Genomic DNA, 22,236 nt, shown 5'->3' with positions numbered 1-22,236 from the left:
ACAAAAAAAAGTGCACAGGGTACATTCAAGTACTCAATGAGTACAATCCAAACCAACAAAAAAAAGTTAGATTTTTCAAACTTCGATGCCAACTTCACATAGCTAAGGAATGAGAGAGCCAAAACGATGGGGCTGCAATTTTGTCGGCGATAATTAATTCAAAAACTTTTATTAATACCATTGATCTTTTTTTCTCGATGTGTCATTTCTCTTGAAATGTGAAAAGACATGATCGAATTGGTTCAAGCTGGAACACGTGTGCGATTACGAACATTTCGGACCCCCTTTCACTCGTTTTTCCCTAAATTCACCAAAACTAATTTTATGAAAGGGAGCGGTGGAATAATTCGACCTTAATCATCATTTTGACCTATCGTGATCCCTCCAGAGTAAGAAAATAATTGATAATTGGAGAGAAAATAATGAAATTTGATAGTCTCTTGGTCGGGTTACTCTTTGGGTACTTAAAAAAATTTTTATTCTGAGTGTTTATTGAACTTCTAATGATCCCCGGAGACTTATTTAGGCTCGTACAGGATTATCCCCTTTCAGAGCATTTATACGGTCGATTTCCTTCATAAAAGGCGTAACAAAAAGGGGAGTAACTGGGCGCGACGAAATGTGGCCACAATCTGAATTTCTGATTTTTTCCAGCCGATTTATATTTCACCTCGCAAAATAATTCGCCGCGCGGTACAAAAATCGATTGATTTTTCATTTTTCCATCAATCTTCAGGAGAACTGGATTTATTTTTTTTTTACGATGCTTGGAACGAAAAATGATAGAAATTCGCTTGAAGTACGAGGAGAATGGAATTTTGTGGAACAGCCGAAGGAACCTTTTTTTTATTTTTGCTGGGAATAAGTCCAGTCATATATCTATACTGTAATATGCGGTGTAGACGTAACTGCAAGCTGACGCCCTGGATCAATGCTCCAGGCGTCGGCGCTCCACCATTTTCCATCCTCCAAAACTTCAATTTCAAATGGAATCGAGAGAGATTCAGCAAAATAAAAAAAATTGAGAAAAATGGCCTGGCAATTCAATCCGTAAATTTCCGGGGAAAAAATGATTTTCCTCTGATAATCAATTTTTTGCACTTATCATTTTGATTTCACGTTTATTTCTCTCAGAGAATTCCAATTTCGATGATTTTTTTCTAGTTAAAAAATTGGAGAAACCTCGGTTTTAAGCACGAGACATATTACACAAGGGAAAGAAAACAATTTGCTTTGGGGATTAAAGGCCTATGATATATAGATAAATTTATGCACCCCCGTTGCAACGAGGGGCAAATATGACATATGATTTGATATGGAGTCACTTGACTAATACGATTTTAATTAATTCTGTTACGAATAACAAGAGATCTGTCACACTTTGGCAGAAGTCCCCTGCCCCGTTAGCAATATGTCTCGTATCATCCCTCTTATTATTTCGATTAGTAGCCCCTTCTAATATGACACTTGTAAGTCCATTCGGGGATCGAACTATAACAGTTTATTCAGCCGAGATTTCCCCGATTTTATTCTTCCCAATATTCCGTACTGCAGAACAACAATTAAAAATTCACCGAATTCTTTTTTCGTCAAACCGAAATTTTCTTTTAATTATTTTTGCGTAATTTCGCTATTAAATCGCAAGAAAATATTTGTATTTGTTTATTTATCCTGATGGAAAATTAGTATTATTTTTCGTCGCTTCGTTCGGGAATATTAATCATAAACTGTTGACGGAAAGTCGCGAAAATGTAGTTATGATTTCGCGTGAGCAAGTGCTTTATTGATGATTATCTAAGCTGCAAGTGGTCCAGAGTACCACCCCAGCTGATGCTGGAACGAATGAGAGAGGATCCGGGGTGAGATCTCGGTTCATATCGACGAATCACGAGCCGACAGTCATAAATGCCTCCAACCAATGGGCGGAGTTTACACTTAAATCTCGGTATCATCTAGAAAATCCATGGGCCATCGAGATTAATCCAGGGTGTCGTCACTTCACTGTTAAACATCATTGGTGAGAGATCAAAAACAACTGTGCAGATCAACAAATTAAAAGTCAACGAGTGATTTGACATTTTTTTTTCGAAGGGAATCGTGTTTTTAACCAGTGAATTATTATTGTATGTTTTTCATCGATGGCGTTAGGTCTGGATTAGTTCATCAAAATTGTTGATATTGTGCAATTGTTTTTAATTGTTTTTATTGGACAGCCCGTGGATATTCCAGTGGATATGAGCTACACCGAACCTCTGTGGGAAATAAACGGAAATCAGGGCCCAGTAAGTACACGAGGGCAATTTTTATTTATAAATTTTTGAAAAATATTCCATTCGTCTAGCTATTTCTTTTGTTAATCTACCGGTTACAATAAATTCTAACATTTACACCGGGAATCGGGTGAATGTGGTTTCAAAAAAATTGTGAATTCAAATTTTATTCCTGCCACCAGATTTTAATTGATCGCGAAAATTCAAATTAGTGTCAGCCAAAGTAAAGAATAAATTGATTGAGCTAATAGATAAAACCTCGAGAAATATTTCCCTCATCGAAGGAGTAAAAATTCGCCGAAAAATTCGCTATCTCATGCAACTTCGAAGTAATTTCCCGAAAGTTGAGCTTGTTGAAACTATCAGTGATTTAATTGAGTAATAAGTGAATTTTCCAGTACGTAGGTGGGGAAATGCCGGGATATCCCATGTGGGATAGTTCGGTGCTTTACCAACCACCACCGCCGACCCATCCCCACGTCAATGATCACAGCAATGGAATATATCGCCAGCCATGCGCTTTACTTCATCAAAGGTACCATTAATTTATAAAATTCCTGAGGGTTTAATAAATTTCCCGATTATTTGTAACAGTCGATACACGTCAAACGGACGAATTCCGAATCAACCGACGTCCACGACGAAGAAACCCCGACGGAGAGTGGCTTCGGTCTCTCAAAGACGAGCAGCCAATATTCGAGAACGACGAAGAATGTTCAACCTGAATGAGGCCTTCGATAAACTCCGCAAAAAAGTAAATGTTACTATAAAAATTTCCCTTGGTAATTGTAAAAAAATTAATCACGACAAATATTTATGCTCCAGGTTCCGACGTTCGCCTACGAGAAGAGACTCTCGCGAATTGAGACTCTTCGTCTCGCAATCACATACATCGCATTCATGGGTGAACTACTCGGGATTGAACCAGCGAGTCCAAAAGCAGATTATATTCCACGGGAATATTATTTACCCAACTGAAAATAAATTTTCATACGCCTTGATTACGAAAAAAAAAGCAATGCTATCGACTCGGCTGTCAGTTTTGGTCCAGTGATTAGAGGGATTTATGTTCGTATTTAGGATATATTAATGTATAAATCAAATGTCTTCCAGTAAATTATTTATGAGTACTTAACAAGAAATAAAAGAATCAATTAAATGTATTTCAATACCGAAATTTTATGGGACTTTTCCTTTTTTCCTATTTTCTTATTTTCTCATAAAACATTCGCAAATGAATTTTAAAATGGAAATTCCATTACCATCCGACGGAGCGGAGCTACTAAATAATATTATTAATACCGACATACTATTACTCCTTTACCGACGCACGGATAATTCCCGATCTTGGTGTTATGATCTGTCGATAAACCCAAATTTATCCAATACCGACAACCGCGAGAGAAATGTTTGATTATCAAATGATAAAATAGAAAATCGACAACAAATCTTGATTTAAAAAATGATATAATTTTGCATAAAAGCCCGAATTAAATATTTTCCATTAAACGGGAATAATGGAAGAATAATTAATACGGAAATCAGTGATGCAAAGTGAAAGCGGAAAAATTCTTCATTTTCCCTTTTTAATGCCTGAAAGAGAGATAATAAAATTTTTATGAACCCCCCAACGATATCTCACAATCCCCGGTGTTTCTGCCTCTGTCATACAAATATTCCTGGTCAAATTGGCCCGTAAAAAAGAAGAAAGATAGTGGAAATGGAAAAATGGGAAACAAAACCCATGAGCAAAGAATTTAACCACTTTTCATGTTTCCTACTGTTTTTTTTCCCCGAGAATCGGACGCTTCGGCGGCTTCAACGAACAAATCACATTTTAAATATTCAAGTTGCCCCTGTGGGCCGACTCTTTTCCCGCTTCTAGAATGATTGAGACCATTTGTTAAGCTCCGTCCACTGTGTCCACTCTACCGATTTTTTTTCGAGTAATTTACACTTTTTTTCGTAAGGGGAAGATTGTTACGGTGACAAATGGAATAATCTCGGGAATAACGATTTATTATTGAGAACCAGAGGAAAATTGTCTGCATCGTTACAAATTATAAATGAACGGATGCCATTTGTATATTTTTCAATATATAATAAATCGAAACATTCATTTAAGATTTATCAACTCTGTGATTTCAATCAATTCTCAATAAGAAAAAATTACCAAGGGATTATCGCAGGGATAACAAGTGTAAATAAGGGTGTAGGGGTGGCAAAAAGGGTTTGTCCAGCCCTCGACAAATATTTATGAATCGCTGACAACGGGGGGTATCCGTGCAAAAAGCCCCTGACTTGAATTTGGTGAACATATGTCCGATTCTACACTCACTTTCCTACCAATTGAGCGTGTTTTAATATGATAAGCCCTCTCATATGATACACACCAGTCATCGAGGATTATCAAAGCATTAAATTCATGGAGAAAACGATCAACTAGAAACTCAGCGACAGATAAAAAAAATTGGGGGATCTATTGCATCAATTTTGTCGCCTTTTTTGGTGACTGATGGACCATCCGGTCTCTAGAGGACTCGAAAAAAGACTCAACGAGGGAAAACTGAATTTTCTATTTTCGAGATTACCAAGCCGAGGAGATTATCGTCGAGGATGATTTTGCCTGAATTATCCCTAAACAAATCCTTTATAAAATGTTTTTTATCTAGAATTAATAATTATTGAGATGAATTGGGAATAAGAAAAATTGAGAATTTGACTGCGGAATTGAATGGAAGAATTGAGGATTCTCTTTTTCTTTGCAATGGGGGAGAATTGAAACCTGTGAGAATCCGGTGAACGCCAACGCCCACACGAATGAAGAGGCAGGCTCCAAAGTATCGACCCGTGGATACTCGTCCGCCATCGCTACACGAACCTCTTCTGAACCCACCTCTTTACACACTTTTATTGCAATTACCTTTAAAAAATTTACAACGGCGAATTGAAAAGAATGAATTATTCCCTGAACGTTATTGCCCGACAAAATGATGAATTCATCATGATTTTGGATATTCCCCGTATCCGATTTGCCCCGGGAAAAACGATAGTGATATTTTTCGTTTTATCATTTTCATTGTGATGACAGGGTAAAACCCTCCGCATATGTTCAGAGAAAAATAGTATTATCTACCATATGATGTTACGAATTTAATGCAACTTTATATACGATTCAGTTTATGATTTCCCCCCGGGTTATGGGGACATCTCCAGAGTCTGGAGTAATCCCCTGCAGTCTATTAAAGCTATCATTATTTTTTCGTGTCGAAGGGGTTCATGGAGTTAATCGTCTGTAGCTTAAAACTATAAAAAGATCCTCTACCATTTTTTCAAAAAAAAATATAAGTCGGTGTGAAATCATTGAGTTTTAGTGTGTGTAATAAAAACCAATCAATCTAGAATTTTATCAGAAATGAGTGAAAAATATTTGTTGTTGCCTTCGTGAATATCGGTTGGCAATATATTTTCTCTTCTCATTTCTCGGAAGTATCACGAATAATTCAACGCGACTTTAGGGGGGTAATATTCAAAGACAATTTACCGAATAAAATGTTAAAGGCTAGAGGTGGTGTGAAGCGAGCCGCTTGGGTATATACGAAACTCAAGCTAGATCAGGGCTCGTAACAGCGTGGTAGCCAGCGCCTTATTGCCTGCTCGCCACCTACCTCTCCTCCCTTTTGGCACTTCCATGTGCGAAAGTGAGAGGATAAAGCCACTAGGAGTAGAAGATCTCCTCTCCCTCGCGTTATACACCACCACCGGGTTCCCCATCGCTTGGGAAAAGCCAATCCGTTGGCTATAGCTTCGGAGTACAGACAAGATAAAAAATTCTTTTTTTTCACTCACCCTGGCTGGATCTGTAACAAAAATTGACAATCCATAGAATTAATTGAGAGAAGAAAAAACAATAATAACCAATAAAATATTGAAATATTTTCTAGCTTTTGCTGTTTTGTACGAGCTGGATCAGATAAAATTCAATTGTGAAATTCAGATGAAAATAAATAAATTGAAAAAAAAAATGTATGAATTTCAATTACCTCTCGTCGACTGGAGCTTCTCCCACATCAGCTCCAGGAACTCGTCCCAGTCCCCAATCCTCTGGGTATACTCGAGTGGATAACGAGGAAATGTTGAAAGTTCATTGGAAATTAGTGAGGAAAGGCTTCCCTCAATCCTCAGCACCAGAATCACACACACACACAAACAATCACTTCACCACCGAAATTCACACAACTAATCGCACGCTACCACACACACGCACACACACACACACTATTCACTAATATTTTAATTTGTATGAATGCATTCGAATTATGTAGTTCGAAAAAAGAAATATTTTTTTGTCGCGAGGTGTAGTGTCGCCATTTCTTAATCCCCCAAGGCACACTGATTTCCATTTTTTCTCAAAGGGCATTGTCGCCATTTTCACTCCCATAATGCACTAATAACTCTCTCCCCCACCGTTTTGCTAGCCCACAATAATAATTGCTATTTTGTTTTGTTTAATTAAGAAAGTGCTACCGAGGGGCACAAAGCCCGAAAAACATCACGAAAACACTCACCGAGACTTACGATCGCTTTATCACTCAATTGTTAACTGTTTTCGAGCGTGAACAGCACTGATTATCGATTTACTAATAGGAAATCGAAGCGTCCTTTGTTTCACTGTTGGGGGTAGCCGCGGACTCCTTTGTCTTGGGTTCGGGTGGGGGAGAGGGGAGCCGACGAGTGACGAGTGGCACGCGCCTGCGCTATCATGAGGCCCGCGCAAATATCGGTGGGGGCGGTAGACCGCCATCTTAAAGACAAAGCATTTTGGAGGCAATCGAAGCTATTGTTGTATTTTTTTTAAGTGCGGCGCCATTAATCGCGCGGGATATCGCTGGGGGGTCTCTAGACGTTCCGTAAAAATTCTCAGACGCGGTTTTTTCATTCGAAAGAAAATAAATTGGAATAATGGGTTGAGTGCGGGAACAAGGGAAGGGAAAACAGAAGAAAAATTGTTTGTGATAATTGAATAGGTAAAATAATAAATTGTTTTTGTTAGAGGGGAAGTCATTGAAATCGGGGGAGATGTCCTGGAGATCATGGAGATGATCTCCAGAGATTCTGGTGGGTTTTTTCATTTTGGGCAGGCAGTTTTGCACCTAGAGTCAGTGTCGATGATTTTTTTCGGGGGTTTTTTATTTGTGAGTGAGGTTATTGCATAATTTTCAACAGATATTTTCATCCCCGACTACGAATATTCATACAGGGTAAGTCTCCAGGATGAAATCCAGTATTTTTATTTTTTTTTATTATCGATTCATCTTGAAATATATCGATGGGAAGAGGAACTTGATACAACGCTCTCGTAGATGATGAACCTCGAGCAAAAATATTAATATTTCCTCTCAACATCAATAATTTTCGAGATATATGTATATTTAAGAAAATTAACATGGGCTCATCTCCTTGGCACTGAATTAATTGAGTCATCCTCCTCGATAACAGACGGCTATTTACCAACAATCGAATCTGTGTCATCAACCTCTCCATGTCAACAAATATTGACTCATCCTCGTCATTGTATCTAGCAAAATCTTGTTTTCATGATTTTTCTCTGATTAAAAAAAAATTGGGGTAATAAACTGGAGTCATAACCGAGGTACCTCGCTCATTGCCCCCATTATAAGACCCTGATATCTCGGATGAAGAGGGGTAGGTGGGTTGGAAGCGTTGATAATGCTCCGGGTGAAGTTTATAATCGAGTTAGGTGTTGGAAATCTCGAAGCCGAGTAACTTGATTAAATTAGGGTATGATCGGGCTAAATTGGAGATATTAAATTTCGTTCACTTGCTATGCCAAAACCCCAGGGCTAATTGTCCATCGTGGAATGATAGATCCAGAGTTATCTAGGTTTTTTTTCATCACTTTTTTTTTTATTTGGATTGATGGTTTGGGGAAAAAGGACATCTGGGGTATGATGCTGCAAAATGGCAACACTTGAAATGTGGACATTTGTGTCGCACCGGTTAGGATACTTATGGAGCTTGAGTGGAATCCACTTGGATGATGGTCCTTGAGATCTGTGTGTGCGCCCTGTGATGCAGGCTTTACGATCTTGCCGACATCATCGGAAGCTGTGCAACAGGCCGTCTCAAACAATATTGTGTCACAGCCAATTTCTATTCATCTCCAGCAATTTATTCACAATTGCCAGATTTTTTTTTGAACGTATTCATCAAGAAAGTTCACACAGCAGATCATATCTGACCATAAATCTCATGATTCATTTACTTTTTCAATACGAAAAGAGGGATTTTCATATGCTCTGTTATCATCTAAAGAAAAATTCCAGAGATGAAATGGATTTTATTTTCAGTTTAGAAATCAGTTAAATTAAATTGATTGAGCTGAATTGACTTTTCTCATTTTTGAGGAATTTCCTGGGGTTTTCGGGACGTTAGAAATTTTTTTATTAGTCGTATAATTTAAAAATCACTTAGAACTCGTTATTTACTCTTGAGAAATAATTCTTTCATCTCCGCCGACTCTTCAGCACCTTCAAAAATCCCCAAAAATATGCAGAGCCTCCGGATACGTGTGAATCAGTCGTTAACAAGCGCTAACACTTGAATTAGGCTTCTGTTTTCAAATAAACCTACCCATCCCACCAGTCAAAATCTCAAGCATTTCAGCAACACATGCCTCCAATATCTCCTCGATCAGGGCACCATCATAAAGACCTTTTTTGGTTGACAGCAAAAAAATCCAAGCTCGATCAGCATCCATTGCATCTGCACTAAGACACTTTTCGTGTTATGCATTTTCGGGAGAGAAAAAAAAATTAAGAGCCACCACTTAAGAATATCGAGGATTTCTTCCTGCAGTCGAGACTATTTCCGCTGCTAGATTTTTTACTCACATCCGCTTTATTATATCATGTTCCAAATAATGTGGAGAAATTTTCAGTTTGAAATATATCCAGTGTTTAAGTGGTTGAATACGACAAAACAAGATTTTTTTCATACAGAAGAAGTCCCTCGCTTTTTCCCTTCCCAATTATCAATTCTAGGTGAAAATACTGAAGAGCTTTCTTGTAGCTAATTAAATTCTCGAAAAAAAATGTTTCTTCATATTTTCACCTAAAATCAACACGCTCAGAGTTGAAGCCCTGTTTAACTGAACTGAAATTCAATCAATTTAATTTTCAATCATTTTCGATGATTAATAATGAGTTTATTTTTTATTTTTCCAGATTTTGGTAGCCAAGGAGCTAAATACGTCGGTGTCAGCACCCGGAGCTTCAAAAGGTAAGAGAAGCGTTGAAAATTCAATGTCCTTGAAGTTGCGTAGAAATTGCCAGACTTTCAGCAGCAGTAAAATTACTCTTGGGGTCTTGAGGAAATATGGACATCAAGTATTGCCCAAAATTTTCAAAGATCCATTGTCAAAGAGTGGCCGGGTAGTTAACGAGTGTTAAAACCTCTCACCCCCCTTTTTTCCACCAAGGCAAGTACTCTAATGGCTTTATGAGAATATTGCACCATACACTAACTCTCTGGCTTGCAATTCCCCTGATATTTTACAATAAATGTATAAACGTAAGGTCGCGGTCATTTCTTGCCTCGGTGTAGATTTTCAAAGGACGGACAATTAATTTCCAATTCAATAAATATTATTTCGAACTCAATCCAATTAATACAAACGTCAGGACATTATTTTTTATTTATTTATCGGTAAATAATAAATTGGGGTTGTCAATGAATGAATGAATTATGAATTTCAATTCAAATTGACTTGAGTTTTTTTGGAATTAGAATCGAGGAGAACACTCGGTCAAGAAATTGTTCTTCACTCGTGAATTTTCATTTCCCCCGGTACCTTATTGAACCAAAATACGATTGGCCTCTTAATAATAGGATTAATCATCGTGGAAACGATATGCAAAGGACTTAAACATACCTCTCAGGGAGACCAGTTGTCTTCTCGGTAATGACCGTGAATCCCAAGAACTAAGAAAAGTCAATTTTGACCAGAAAAGGGGAGCGAAAGGGCCTTTTCATTCACCAAGATAATTCGTTATTTATGCCAGTGGTACAAGAGTCACCCAGACTAGCGAATATTGGGCGGAGAATTTTCTCAAAGTCAATGCAGTCAAGTACAGGCCCCAGGCAGTTATGTTATTGTAGTCCAGCAATCATCATTACGGTGCTAATCCTGTTAAGAATTTCCAAAGGGCATTGGCTCATTGTCTTGACCACCCGAACCCTGTGAATATTATTCCAACTATTTGACTTTTATTCAATCTCTCAGGGGTTACACACATTCGTACAAACTGCCTTTTGTCTCGACAATTGGGATAATCCGATTTGCAGAGACAATTCTCACGATGAGTAAATTTTATTGCAACTCGGGGATATTTCATAATTCTGTCGCCAATGGTGTCCTCGTTATGGATTTTTTCTACCTGAAATATTTCCTGGTGATTCGGAGTATTCAATTGTAATTGTGAATTTTTACTCCTGAGGGGTGGACGTTTCTAATTCTTTTCAACTCGTGTCTTGGAAAGTAATGAGTCACGGTCTCAATTCCTGGGGAATGGAGTAGTCGTGAAAGCTATTTTTTAATTTTTCAAATCAATTCAGAGTTTTTCTGACGAATTATCAGAACTATTGAGGTTTCTCTGTGTTGGTGGGCGTGAACCAACTGCACTGAGTATTGATTTGCCGTAAAGGCCTTTCCCCAAATGTGAAATATACATTGGAACACAGCCGAGTTGATTATCCGCTTAATCAAGCAGTTTAATCAGCGGCATCATTGCAACCACATCCACCCTCACCTACCTTCAACGATCAATTATTTCCCTCGGCCCTGCGAAATTTATTCGCTCTGACGTCCACTCAATATCCATTCGGTTCGAACATAAACTAGTGAAAAAAACGGGTTAACTAAAAACAATTAGCCACCAGTGATTAATTTAAATGAGACAATCCAAAAAATTCCAAGGCTCGAAAACAAACATTGAAAATATTTATCATCATTCATTATTGTCTATTACTATCGGCACGTGAATATTGATTCGATTTTTTTTTGCAAGTTCAAATGAGATTTTCGGTTTTGCTCAGTCCAGGTAGGGCAGTCGGTGCTAGAGTAAATTATTAGATGATTACGTTCACATTCATATTTAATACCTCTTACCAACCGGATTTTTTTTTCGCATTTTCATGCACCGAGGAGTTCTTAGAACTGAAAAGGTTTTCCGAATATTTAACGATCAATATTGCTGGAGCAATAAAAGTACCTCGGGGAGGGAGAGATGAAAGAGGTAGGACTATTGTCGTACGTCGTTAATTACGGTCGAGGTTTAAAGAGGAAAATGACCCCCCATCTAGGACCGGGCACATATTTTCTTTCAATTGATTCATTTCAACCGCTGGACTAATCCATTGCACCCCAAAACCGTTTGCCGGTTTTCGAGAAATATAAATACTAGAGGAGATACTTTCGCTCAAGAAACTCCACTTTACTCCATTCAGAATAAACAAGGAAATTATTTTCTTCTTCTGTTTGTCGTGAGAATAAAAATTGATAAATAGCAACTGCAAATTTGACTTTCCGGAAATGTCACTATCTTCGACGAAGTCCTCCAGATTATCTGATTCCGGAGATGTATTTATTTTGTAAGTGAGAAGGATTATCCGCCTTGTCCCTTCGGGATAATACCGAAGTTTGATATATCCGGGTAAATATTTTCAGGATTTTGCTTAAACCATTAGGCTTATCCCGTAATTACTATTGATTTAATAATTACAAGATATCGAAATCGAATGAACCGCCACAATTGCGATAATGTGATCCCCTCCAATAATTAATTCGATTCATAAAATATTCACTGTGATAAAACCGAGAGTAGAATTGCTGTTATTCTTACTTTAAGAATTGTTTCAGTCAATTCTCACTGAAACGCAAAAATTCGTGATAAAAATATCAAAGTGCGAGGTAATTGTTCGGGTACTGGATAGGAAAGTACCGCAACAATTGGAAAAGGAATTTTAAGAGCGTCATAAAAATATCTCAAATTTTATTCTAATCCTCTCTCAATCCTTGCAAATTCAAAAGGGTTGAGAAAAGGTAATAAAAAGCCCATCAATAAACCCGGGAAAACGTACCCAAACCCAGATCAATAAACGAATTTTTAATCCCTCATTTTCGAAATGGCGTGTGTCTATAAACTTTATAATCGGGTCCTTCAGACTCCCGAGGGTTTTCGTGGGGGAGAGTCAACCCTTTTTTTTTTTGCTCCAAAATTTGACCATTACCTCTCCTCCTGGGCAAGGGTTTTCACGGGAGAGAGTCAACCCTTTTTTTTTTGCACAAAATATTCTCGACCCCTTTTTTTTGCTCGGGTTTTCTCTCGCTTCGAGGAGATTACCCCGATGCTCGCCGTCGGAAAGCAACGCAGAAATACTTTCTCGGGTCAAAGGGGCCCACAAAAAAAGGGGTAGGCCCATTAAAACTGCCCAAATATTTTCCCAAACAGAAAGGAATGGCTTCATTCTGTTTTCCACCCCAAGATTTCACTCGCACATGCTGAACAAATGTCCGAAGAAAAGAGTAAATTCTGGATTTTTTTTTATTTCGCGTATCTTTAGGAACAGTTGCACAAGAAATTTCTCTGGAGATATAAATTTCCCGGTTTCATTGAAAATCTGAAGGTTACGTCAAAAAAAAGCCCCTCAAAAATTCGGAAGACATCATATAACATCAAAACAGTTTGTCGTCTCCATAAAAGTGGAGCAGAAAAATGAATACCGAGATAGAAAAGTGCTCCATATTTTTGGGGTGTTGTAAAAATATTTTACAAATTTTTGCTCTATTTTAAACGTTTTTACGAGATCCCTGGAGAATAAAAGGTCACATTTTTACGTGACCATTTATTTCAGGTATGCAGATGACTCCAAGAATTTTTTCTCTGTGAATTAATTCGATGTCACGTGTGATTCGCATAATTCTTTCAATATCGAAAAATTTGAATCACTCCAAAAACATTTTTTATCCAAAAATTGTGGCTGGTAGCGACATATAATGCAGATCTCGAAAAAAATAATGCAATTATGAAAATGGTTGACCTGAGACGTCATAATTCACAGCGAATTGAAGTTTGGTTTGAGTTTTCGGAAAAATACAACCGTAAAAATAGAGCAAAGAATGAAATGCCGGTTTAACAGGAAAAATTGGTCCCAAAAAGGATGATCCCGTTTTTCCTGGGATCTCAATGGTCAATTTCCCACTCACTAACAACAGACATATACCAATAAAAATCAATAAGTTTTCGAGAGCACGAAAATATGAATTATGACGGTTAGAGCTCTGGTACCGTTGCTCCAGTTTTGGTTTCAACATTTTCACCATTAGAGCTAACGTCAAATATTTCAATAGGCGTGGAGACCCCACAAAAGTCATATTCCATCCCAAGTCATTGTCTTCGTATGCAGGTAATCCAAAAGTCAAACCAAATTCTACCTTTCCAATAATATCATATAATTTAAAAGTTAATTTCTGGGTCATAAACTCTAATTCCTAAACAATTGAACGACGTGAAAGATTTTAATGCTGAAATTTTTACGATTTCCGAAGGGATTTCCTAGGAAAAATCATTCCCATGGTGTATTTCCAAATACAATACAAACGCCAATAAACACTTGAATTATTTAAAAAATAAATGAATTATCAATCGATAAACATTAAAAAAAATCTCGAGCCAATATAGAAATGAGTATTCAAGTTCCCGTCAATAATTTTCAATAGCTCTTGAAAATAATTCGAAATGATGAAACCAGTGGTTTTTTCCATTTACTTGAAATTTACGCGTTCGAATAATCACGGATAAGCAGGGGGTGAATTTTCTCTTCAATTTTCACAAACGGAAAAAGAAGAAATCAGGGAAAATAGGGAAAGAAACGATTTGATGATGAGAGAGGGGAAGTACGTGAGAACCCTGGAAAGGCGGTGCTCCATTGGTGGGAGTAGCCGAGGGTCACCATCAGCCAATGATGGTCCCAGCACCCCAAGCCAACTACCCCCTCTCCATTATCCCCGTATAAAATCCCGGCACCTCATTTTGAAAGCTCAGTCGCACTTGCGAAGTGAACGAGCACCATCCGGGATATCTGTGTTCTCCAGTCAACTTCGACAAGTGATTAAGTGATATTTTGAAGACTAAAAAATAGTCGGTTGTGTTCGAGTTTATCGAGGTGATATTATCGAAGATACCAATGAAAATGCAGGGATACCAAGGAAGAACCTTTGATGATGATCAGAGGAATAGAAGAGACGAGGAGACTATTGTCGTTGATCTTGTGCCACCGCAATATCAATTGAGTCCACCTCATAGTCCGCAAATCGGAAGTGTCATTCCGAAAACCCCAGAGAAAGGTAAGTCATTATTTTCTCGTAATTATTTAATTATCCGCGATCCACCCCACGCTTTTTTTTCACAATTTCAAAATTCAAAGTTTGTTATTAAATATGTCGTGTTTATCATTTAATTTGTAATTTTCAAAATCATTCTCAGAAGAGACCGTGCGTCTTCTGCTTTTGAAATTTTCAATGCCCTTGTGTATTTATTACGGGTCAATAAGGAGGGATTTACTTTATTACTTCAGGCGTACCCTTCATCAATTAACCATATTACCATTCAGGTAAACATGTTTGAATTTGGAATAGTTAGAATGCAGGACGTATTGAACTAGTGAGAGATAACGAAATGGAGGAAGCTTGAAAGATAAACGGGAGATTTCCCCGAAGTTGAGAAATAGACCGACAAAAAAAACGCAAAACTTTGGATTGTTACCTTTTAGCGGTGCGTCAAAGACACCCTAAGACCTCCCAGTGATTTCCTCTAGCCGTGAAAATTCTCCGGCAATGTGCGGTAAACCCGCACAAAAATTTGACCATTTGTCTATTGTCCCCCACAGATGCATCATCCCCAAGCAGTCACCAGTCGCAGTGTCCGCAGCCATCACTTGCCAGCATGGATCCAAACATAAGGCGTTACAGAACAGCCTTCACTCGTGAACAATTGTCACGTTTGGAGAAGGAATTTCATCGTGAAAATTACGTCAGTCGTCCAAAAAGGTGTGAACTTGCTGCTGAACTACACCTGCCCGAATCGACAATCAAGGTAAGCCCATACTTCATTAAATATCACTCCCAGTGTCTTTGATTTTACTGGTAAAGCGGTAGTTTGTTTGATCGTCGATTATAGCTTTCAAGAATTTTATGTCGGTGGGTTCTTACAACAGTAGAGTAAACACATGGGTATATATGCGCAAGGGGAGGTGTCAAGCGACTCAATTAGCAGTGGCTTTTTTATTTCGGTACATCAGGAAAAATAAATTTAAGAAACCAGGGATGAACTAATGATTGAATTTTGTGTTGCAGGTGTGGTTTCAAAATCGCCGAATGAAAGACAAACGTCAGCGAATGGCAATGGCCTGGCCGTACGCAATGTATGCAGATCCAGCGATAGCAGCTGGCCTTCTTGCAGCAGCCACAGCAGCCATGACACCATCGCCTTATCACTCAAGCCCAGTACCTGGTGGACATCTTGGTGTTACACCGAGTTATCCAACAGCAGCAGCAGCGGCCTACTATGCAGCAAGATATCATCCATATGGAAATGGTGGAAATGGCTCGTCACTTCATCGACCTCATCCACAATCACCAGCCTATCCACCACATCCTCATCTCATGCAACCCCATCATCCCCTACCACCTCTTCATCTGCCTATTCCAAATGTCAACAACTTTGTCGCCACGCCCACTAGTCAGACTGTTAATCCACCCTTGACACCAAGAGCTGGGGGTGAATACAGACCTGCGCACGTACCAGAGCTCAGTCCAGCTCATTCTGATGCATCCAGTGATTGCGATTGCGCAGGATCACTGCATCATCATCATGGACATCATCTTCAGGCTCGTGATAAGGCATCACCACCACTTAAACTGCCCGTTGGAATTAATCTTGTGGGACTTCCAGCTCAGATTCAGAGCATTCAGAGTGCATTCGAGAGCAAGCATGGAGGATACTATCATGGGGTTATTGGAACGACTCCTGTACAGACAACCAAGATCGAACCACCAAAGCTCTTCCAACCTTACAAGAGCGATATCACGGAGAAGGCGTGAAGGAGAATAATTTTTCTTCATGGAGATTGGGGTTGGGGTTGTGCAATGCAGAGTCGATAGTTAGGTTTATGAATTATTTGTAAATATTGTGGGGGTACAATTGTTGTACAGCAAATTGTATATATTGTAGGATATTTTTTATGCTTGGAGTGTAGCCGTCGCTGTGCGAATAAAATGTATAGCGAGTAGATAAGGAAATTTTAACTTCTCTTCGTGTCGATAACTTGTAGTTTATTTATTGTGACGCCAAATGTGACCATTTTTTTTTGAATCGTCTGTGTGTACATATTCAGTGAAGACAGAGGGAAATAAATATTATATATGAAAATAATCTTTTCACATTTTTCACCCGTTATCCATTTCTTTTATTTTATAAAATTGTTTGATTTATTGAAATTTAATGATTCTGTGAACATGATCCGTTGACAGAAGATTTTCATTTCTATTGTCAATTGACATGAATTATTTGGTTTGGGAGAATTTTCTGGTCTCGGTTTTTCCTCGGCGACTGATGAATCAATCAGGAAAGTTTAATCGCCCGAATTTCTAAATTGATGTTGGTATTGTGGGTGGATTAATGCGGATCGTTTAACGGTGAGGGAGGAAAGAGCTGTTGGATGTTAACACAATGGTTTTGAAGGTAGACGAGAAGGGGAGGGATTAGGTTTATAGAGAAGCGATTTAAAATGAGCAGTTGGTTGGCTTGTATCCCGAAGCTCAATTAACTCTCCCCTTCCTTCTTCCAGGGACTATTCCGCCCTGTTTCACAAGTTATCTCCCCCAATTCTCAGGGGACTATCCCCCCCTTGACATGACTATTTCATAGCCGTGAACACGAGAGGGAGGCCAGATTATTTCGGATAAACGCCTGGATGAAACAACATTCTTGGGGAAATTGAAGGAAGATGAGGGGTGATAAGACAATTTTTTTGGTGTAATTCTACGTTTAAATTTTTTATTTCAGGTCTTTGTTGCCATAAAATACTGACACAAATAATTATTTTTGTCAGCGTAAAAAATGATAACAAGATTTTCTTGGGAATTAATTTCTGCTGATTAAATTCTCGTCGTTCAGTATAAATATAATAATCTGCCTTCATCCTGGCTCTTGAAAAGGTCATATTAACGAAGAGGGGTACCTCACAGCTCCCACCCGCCCCGAGTGTTTTCCGAAAGGGTCTGGAAGTATCATAAAATCATAAAATCCCGAAATCCTCCACTGAGACTCGAAAAACGTCGCAGTATACTGAACCCAAATAGAAAACTGCTAATCTACCACCCATAAATAGTCGATTGCCGTAGCGTAAAAAAATAATCGACAAAAAATTCTCAAACATTTTTTTTCGCTGTAAAAGTTCTTTCATATGGGGTAGTATCGTAAAGTCTTTTACAAAAAATGGTGGAGTCAGTTGGCCAGACCAGTAAAAAAATTTTCCGTACATTTTTTTTCCGGATTTTTAGTGTTTAATTTTTACAGCAGTCGGGTATGATGATTTTTTACATTGACTTTTCGCTTGTTTTTTTTTTAGTATTCTACCTGAGCAATTATCGATTATACCGATTTATGAAGGGATGTAAAAAATGAAAAAATTTACCAAATCGGGGAAAAACTTGACTTGACTTGAAAATTGTTTTGTAGATCACGCCTGATTTAGCAGAACCTAAATATTTCTACGAGCTTCGCCCTGGGGGTGTCCCAAATAGACACGTGAAACATCCGCGAAAAATCAGTGTAAATAATTTTCTCGGGACGGGGTATTTTTTGTTACTGAAAAATGTACAATCTTGAGAAAAGGTACAACAGCATGACGAATTTAACTGAGGCACAATATTTGGGTGAAGGCGAGGCTGTGGCTAATTGAAAAGTCAAAACTCGAAGAAGAAAAGGGAGATGGAGGCTGAAACACGCCTTGACGTTTAGATTATAGTGAAAGCGTGGAAACAGCCACCCATGGTGACATTTTTCCTAAGGGTTTGTTGTCGACAGGAAAATTCTGCGTGAACCCCTGGAGACTTGAGTATGAAAACAAACACGAGAGAAATTCAAAACATGGAGATATCGTCTTTGATTGTCGATGAAAACCTGTCATTCATCTCCAGAAATGGGTTTCCATCGCTGGAAGTCCCAATCTGCAGGGGTAAATTTTTTCATCCATTTCGGGAAGACATTATGGCACCTAAACGCTGTAAACTGACCGAATGGGGGAAATCGTCCAAGAGAACTTTACAATATCCGTAAATAGAGTTAACACTTCTCGTCAACCCTTTGGAAGCTTAGGGTCCATTATATTGCCCCAACAACCCTTTTTTTTCTAACGTTTTTTTCCTCCGTTTGGGACCTACATTTTTTGCACCGGTTTCCGAAAACCCAATTCCCTCAACCCGTTTTTTTGACCCAAAAAAAAAAGGGATAAGTACCGCTGCGGGTCAAGTTCCCTCGCACATTTTTCTCGGTGAGTCTGAGGGAGTTTAATAAATCTTTCACACTCCTCTGGAAATAGTAAAATTAGCGAGAGATTTTTTTTTCAATTTTATGACCTGAGAATTATTCTTTATCCAATAAATTAACTATTTCATTTGAATTTTTTCTGTTCTAGGAGGAGTCGCACCACAACTTTTCCATTTTCATCATCGAGAAATCCCTTCCGACGCAGAAATCATCGAATGAGTGAGTTTTTACATTTCAATTCAAAATTTAATCGCTCGAAATCGATAAACATTATAATAACCCTACGGTAACAACAAATTCTAAAAATCCCAAGTTCTTGAGTTTTAAACTTGAAGATGTGTGTTAACGGACTCAAGCCTAATTACATAGAATTTTTTTTCTAACCTGTGGATTTTGCACTAATAAATTTCAATGGACAAGAACATAGTACACACGCGTATAACCCATAAAATTAATCGGCCGTTTGATCTCCTGTGGGACACCAATTTTCCCTCATAAACGTCGAGCCGTTGCGAATCACCCTATATCCACAGATCAATTGGCCGATCTCTCCCCAAATCTCCGCCCATCTAATAAAAACGTATTTCGATTCGATATAAATATAATAAACTTCGGTACATGATAAACTCGCGTTAAGTATCACAAATCGACTGGTTTTCTCTCTGCTACACCCAGTGAGACGAATTTAATGCATTTTTTTCGGTGGAGATGGTCTGGTCCATGCGTGGGAAGATACCGGGACGTGTGTCACCGATCGAAATCGATTAATTCTATCAGAGCAGAAATAATTATCAATATCCCCAATTCTCACAGAGGTCTTGACATTTTTTCCATGAATTTTCACTCGGAATAATTTAAATTCACAGTAAATTCATTTGCAGAAGTAATTTTTTTTTTCTCGGTGTAAACGATTGATTATCGATCGTTCGTGAGTTTAGTGGGCAATTTTCTTTGTACGAGCCCTCAGAAAACGCATTTTCCTTGAAAAATCCGGGGAGTCCACCGCAATTCAAACCGACAAGGTAAACCACGCGAAAATTCGACCTTGTCTAATTGTCACTAGACCCGAAAACATCGTTCATACAACTTACATAACAGCACATAAATTTTCGCCGTTTTTTTATTTTTTCCTCTTGGCCAACGGTGGGACCACCAGGGGACTATTTTCCTCAAGGGTTTATGTGTTTATGCTTCTACACATTTTTATGACACTTTGGACGTCTTCGTGGCTTTGCTACGGTTAATCGTTTGTAGTCAACAGGAATGTACCCGGAAATCTATCAAAAAAGCTCAGAAAATAATGTTAAAATATCGAGTAATCAGGCCCCCGAGCGGGGCCTGATAAACTGATATTGGGGGGACGAAATTCAGGCTAATTGAAAATCCACTCCCATACCGTCAAAAATATAAAAGTAATTTTTTTTTGACCACCGCGTGACTCGTACATGATTCATTATTTTTTTAAACAAATAACTGTAGAGATTGTTGAGGAAATAGTGAATTCGCCCCTCTGAAGCCAAAATTTTTGGTCATTGAGCTCTCAATTGAGTGCCTTACCTAGGCTACCTTCAGAGGCACCGAAACCCCTCATTGTAAATCTTTCCATGGTTTTATTTTGGTTTATTATCCACCGTTCCACGGCAAAATGTACCACGGGGTGTCCTACGGTGCTCGAAACATGCAATTTTAGGAAAATATGTTAGGGACCGTAACGAACAACGGAACGAAAAATATAACAGCATCCGCTGGAGTTAAAATCGGCAGGCGGAAAGTTAAAAGCTAGTTTCAGGTGCTGAAAGAACTTTTTTGTCGTTGGACCTCTCGCGTTTAATAATTACCACTGATAATTATTTATTTTTTCTTGTCGATTTATTTGGCTAATGCAAATTAATTGGGCGAGACTGTTGCGTTGTAAACGGCGGGATGACGCGTAAATTAAAAAGATGTACGACAGCCCCATAACCAATGAGAAAAGCCCCATTTCGCTGGAACGGAGGCAGTCAATAAAGGTGTAAGGCAAAATGGGTAGGCCAGGTCAAGCCAATGTATCTGAGCTCGGGGTGAAAAAAAAAGTCCGCTTAATTCCATGAGGGAACCTGATTCATTTGATCCAATATCGCGCATCGTAAATTCATCACTGGAGGAATAAACTATCCTGCGAGGTGAATTTTCTAAATTCGTAGTACACCATTAAATATATCCCAGGTGCTTCCGCTATTTTTTCCCGTTGACGTTCTTCCATCACATATTTTTCATTCCATTTTAGTACCGAAGTATAGTCAATCGCGAAAAATTTCAAGACTCAAAAATTCACCGTTGCGACATGATCGCACTTAATCCCCCATCGATCTCGAGTATTTCTGATTTATGAAAAAAATTGTTGATAACTTTTTTATAGATAATTGAATTCTCCGGAAGAAAGGGCTTTTGATATTTTCTCGTGGAATCACTGGCTTTCGAGATATTAGTCGATATTTGAGGAAATTGGAAAATTGGGAAGTTGGCGAATTGTTGCAACGGCATTTTTTTTAAATTTTGCGCTTAAATTCGTTACAGAAGTTATAAATAACCGTTCAGGCTGGAAAAGGAGGGGCTCCATTGGTTTTGCGGAGTCCCGGGTCTTCCTCTCTCACCTAATAGTGGGTTTATTATTTTATGATACTACCTTATGCACATGAAAATGCGTTGGAACTTGGGGGTCCAGTTTTACCTTTTGCTTAGGAAATCTCCAGTGTTCGACGTTTCAGTAGGTATAAGCGACCAACTCTGGGTTGGGGGGTGGGATAGAAGCGTTACAAGATTGTAAATCATGAAAATTTTGGAAGCACGGTAGCTAGCCCACGGAAACCAAAGTGTCTGGCTTCTAAACTTCTTCATCCTTCATAATTCCAACGTCACGGAAGCAAGGTCCTTGGAAAATATTTTCAGAAATGAATCAATTTCCTCAAGGACTTGTGTTTAAACGCTGAGATAATACAAAGAGAGAAATTTTTTTCAATAAAATTTACTCGGGCCCTCAGTAATCGAGTGACAAAGTGGAAATCAGACATTTTTACCGGAAAATCAGAATAAAATCGCATGACAATGACGAAAACTACAATTTTTCCATAATTTTCACTCAATATTAAATTCGAAAATCCCATCGGAAATTCCAAGTGAAAAACAGCGAATAACTACAGTCCTAAAAATATTGAGAATTCCAAACTAATTGCCAATCTATTGAGAATCCAATTGCAATTACTTTAATCTTCTAGTAATAATCCAGAAAAAGACTAGCCATCGGTGTACGTTTGCGAAAAAAATTCTCTCCGCGTAAATATTGACGTGTGAAGAAT

At 38.4% G+C, this 22,236-nt stretch overlaps 2 protein-coding genes and 1 long non-coding RNA gene across 4 annotated transcripts in view; all 3 read left to right on the top strand.

Moving 5' to 3' along the window:
* The first annotated feature begins 2,021 nt into the window (after nt 1–2,021).
* Nucleotides 2,022–3,326, top strand: LOC105265727 (48 related 3). Of its 2 annotated transcripts, XM_011303389.1 has the most exons (5): nt 2,022–2,123; nt 2,214–2,282; nt 2,669–2,805; nt 2,865–3,024; nt 3,096–3,326. In XM_011303389.1, the coding sequence occupies exons 2-5, from the start codon at nt 2,235–2,237 to the stop codon at nt 3,246–3,248; spliced, it is 498 nt and encodes a 165-aa protein (XP_011301691.1). In that variant the 5' UTR covers nt 2,022–2,123; nt 2,214–2,234; the 3' UTR covers nt 3,249–3,326. The 2 variants fall into 2 exon arrangements, with proteins under 2 accessions (XP_011301691.1, XP_011301690.1); XM_011303388.1 differs by having other exon boundaries at nt 2,022–2,282.
* Nucleotides 3,327–7,192: 3,866 nt separating this feature from the next.
* The window catches only part of LOC105265725 (uncharacterized), a 77,946-nt gene continuing 62,902 nt past the window's right edge, over nt 7,193–22,236 (top strand). Inside the window, exons 1-3 of the long non-coding RNA XR_892095.1 lie at nt 7,193–7,531; nt 9,518–9,572; nt 19,050–19,120. This is a non-coding gene — a long non-coding RNA (uncharacterized lncRNA). The remainder of the gene's footprint in view (nt 7,532–9,517; nt 9,573–19,049; nt 19,121–22,236) is intronic.
* On the top strand, nt 14,416–16,703 carry eve (even skipped). The gene is made up of 3 exons (XM_011303365.1): nt 14,416–14,697; nt 15,240–15,445; nt 15,706–16,703. Exons 1-3 carry the CDS (start codon nt 14,538–14,540, stop codon nt 16,450–16,452), a joined length of 1,113 nt encoding a protein of 370 aa, XP_011301667.1. The 5' UTR covers nt 14,416–14,537; the 3' UTR covers nt 16,453–16,703.

The sequence above is a fragment of the Fopius arisanus genome, unplaced genomic scaffold, assembly GCF_000806365.1.
Source record: "Fopius arisanus strain USDA-PBARC FA_bdor unplaced genomic scaffold, ASM80636v1 scaffold00031, whole genome shotgun sequence".
Classification (NCBI taxonomy): Eukaryota; Metazoa; Arthropoda; class Insecta; order Hymenoptera; family Braconidae; genus Fopius; species Fopius arisanus.
Note: the sequence above shows the minus strand (reverse complement) of the source record. Positions and strands in the feature narration are given on the sequence as shown.

Excerpts from the sequence above, each read along its gene's own strand:
- LOC105265727 (XM_011303389.1), top strand. The coding sequence starts at position 2,235 with ATGAGCTACACCGAACCTCTGTGGGAAATAAACGGAAATCAGGGCCCA. Across the intron at positions 2,283-2,668 it reads TAAACGGAAATCAGGGCCCA|TACGTAGGTGGGGAAATGCC; the intron begins GTAAGTACACGA and ends TGAATTTTCCAG. Across the intron at positions 3,025-3,095 it reads TCGATAAACTCCGCAAAAAA|GTTCCGACGTTCGCCTACGA; the intron begins GTAAATGTTACT and ends TTTATGCTCCAG.
- eve (XM_011303365.1), top strand. The coding sequence starts at position 14,538 with ATGAAAATGCAGGGATACCAAGGAAGAACCTTTGATGATGATCAGAGG. Across the intron at positions 14,698-15,239 it reads TCCGAAAACCCCAGAGAAAG|ATGCATCATCCCCAAGCAGT; the intron begins GTAAGTCATTAT and ends TGTCCCCCACAG. Across the intron at positions 15,446-15,705 it reads TGCCCGAATCGACAATCAAG|GTGTGGTTTCAAAATCGCCG; the intron begins GTAAGCCCATAC and ends TTTGTGTTGCAG.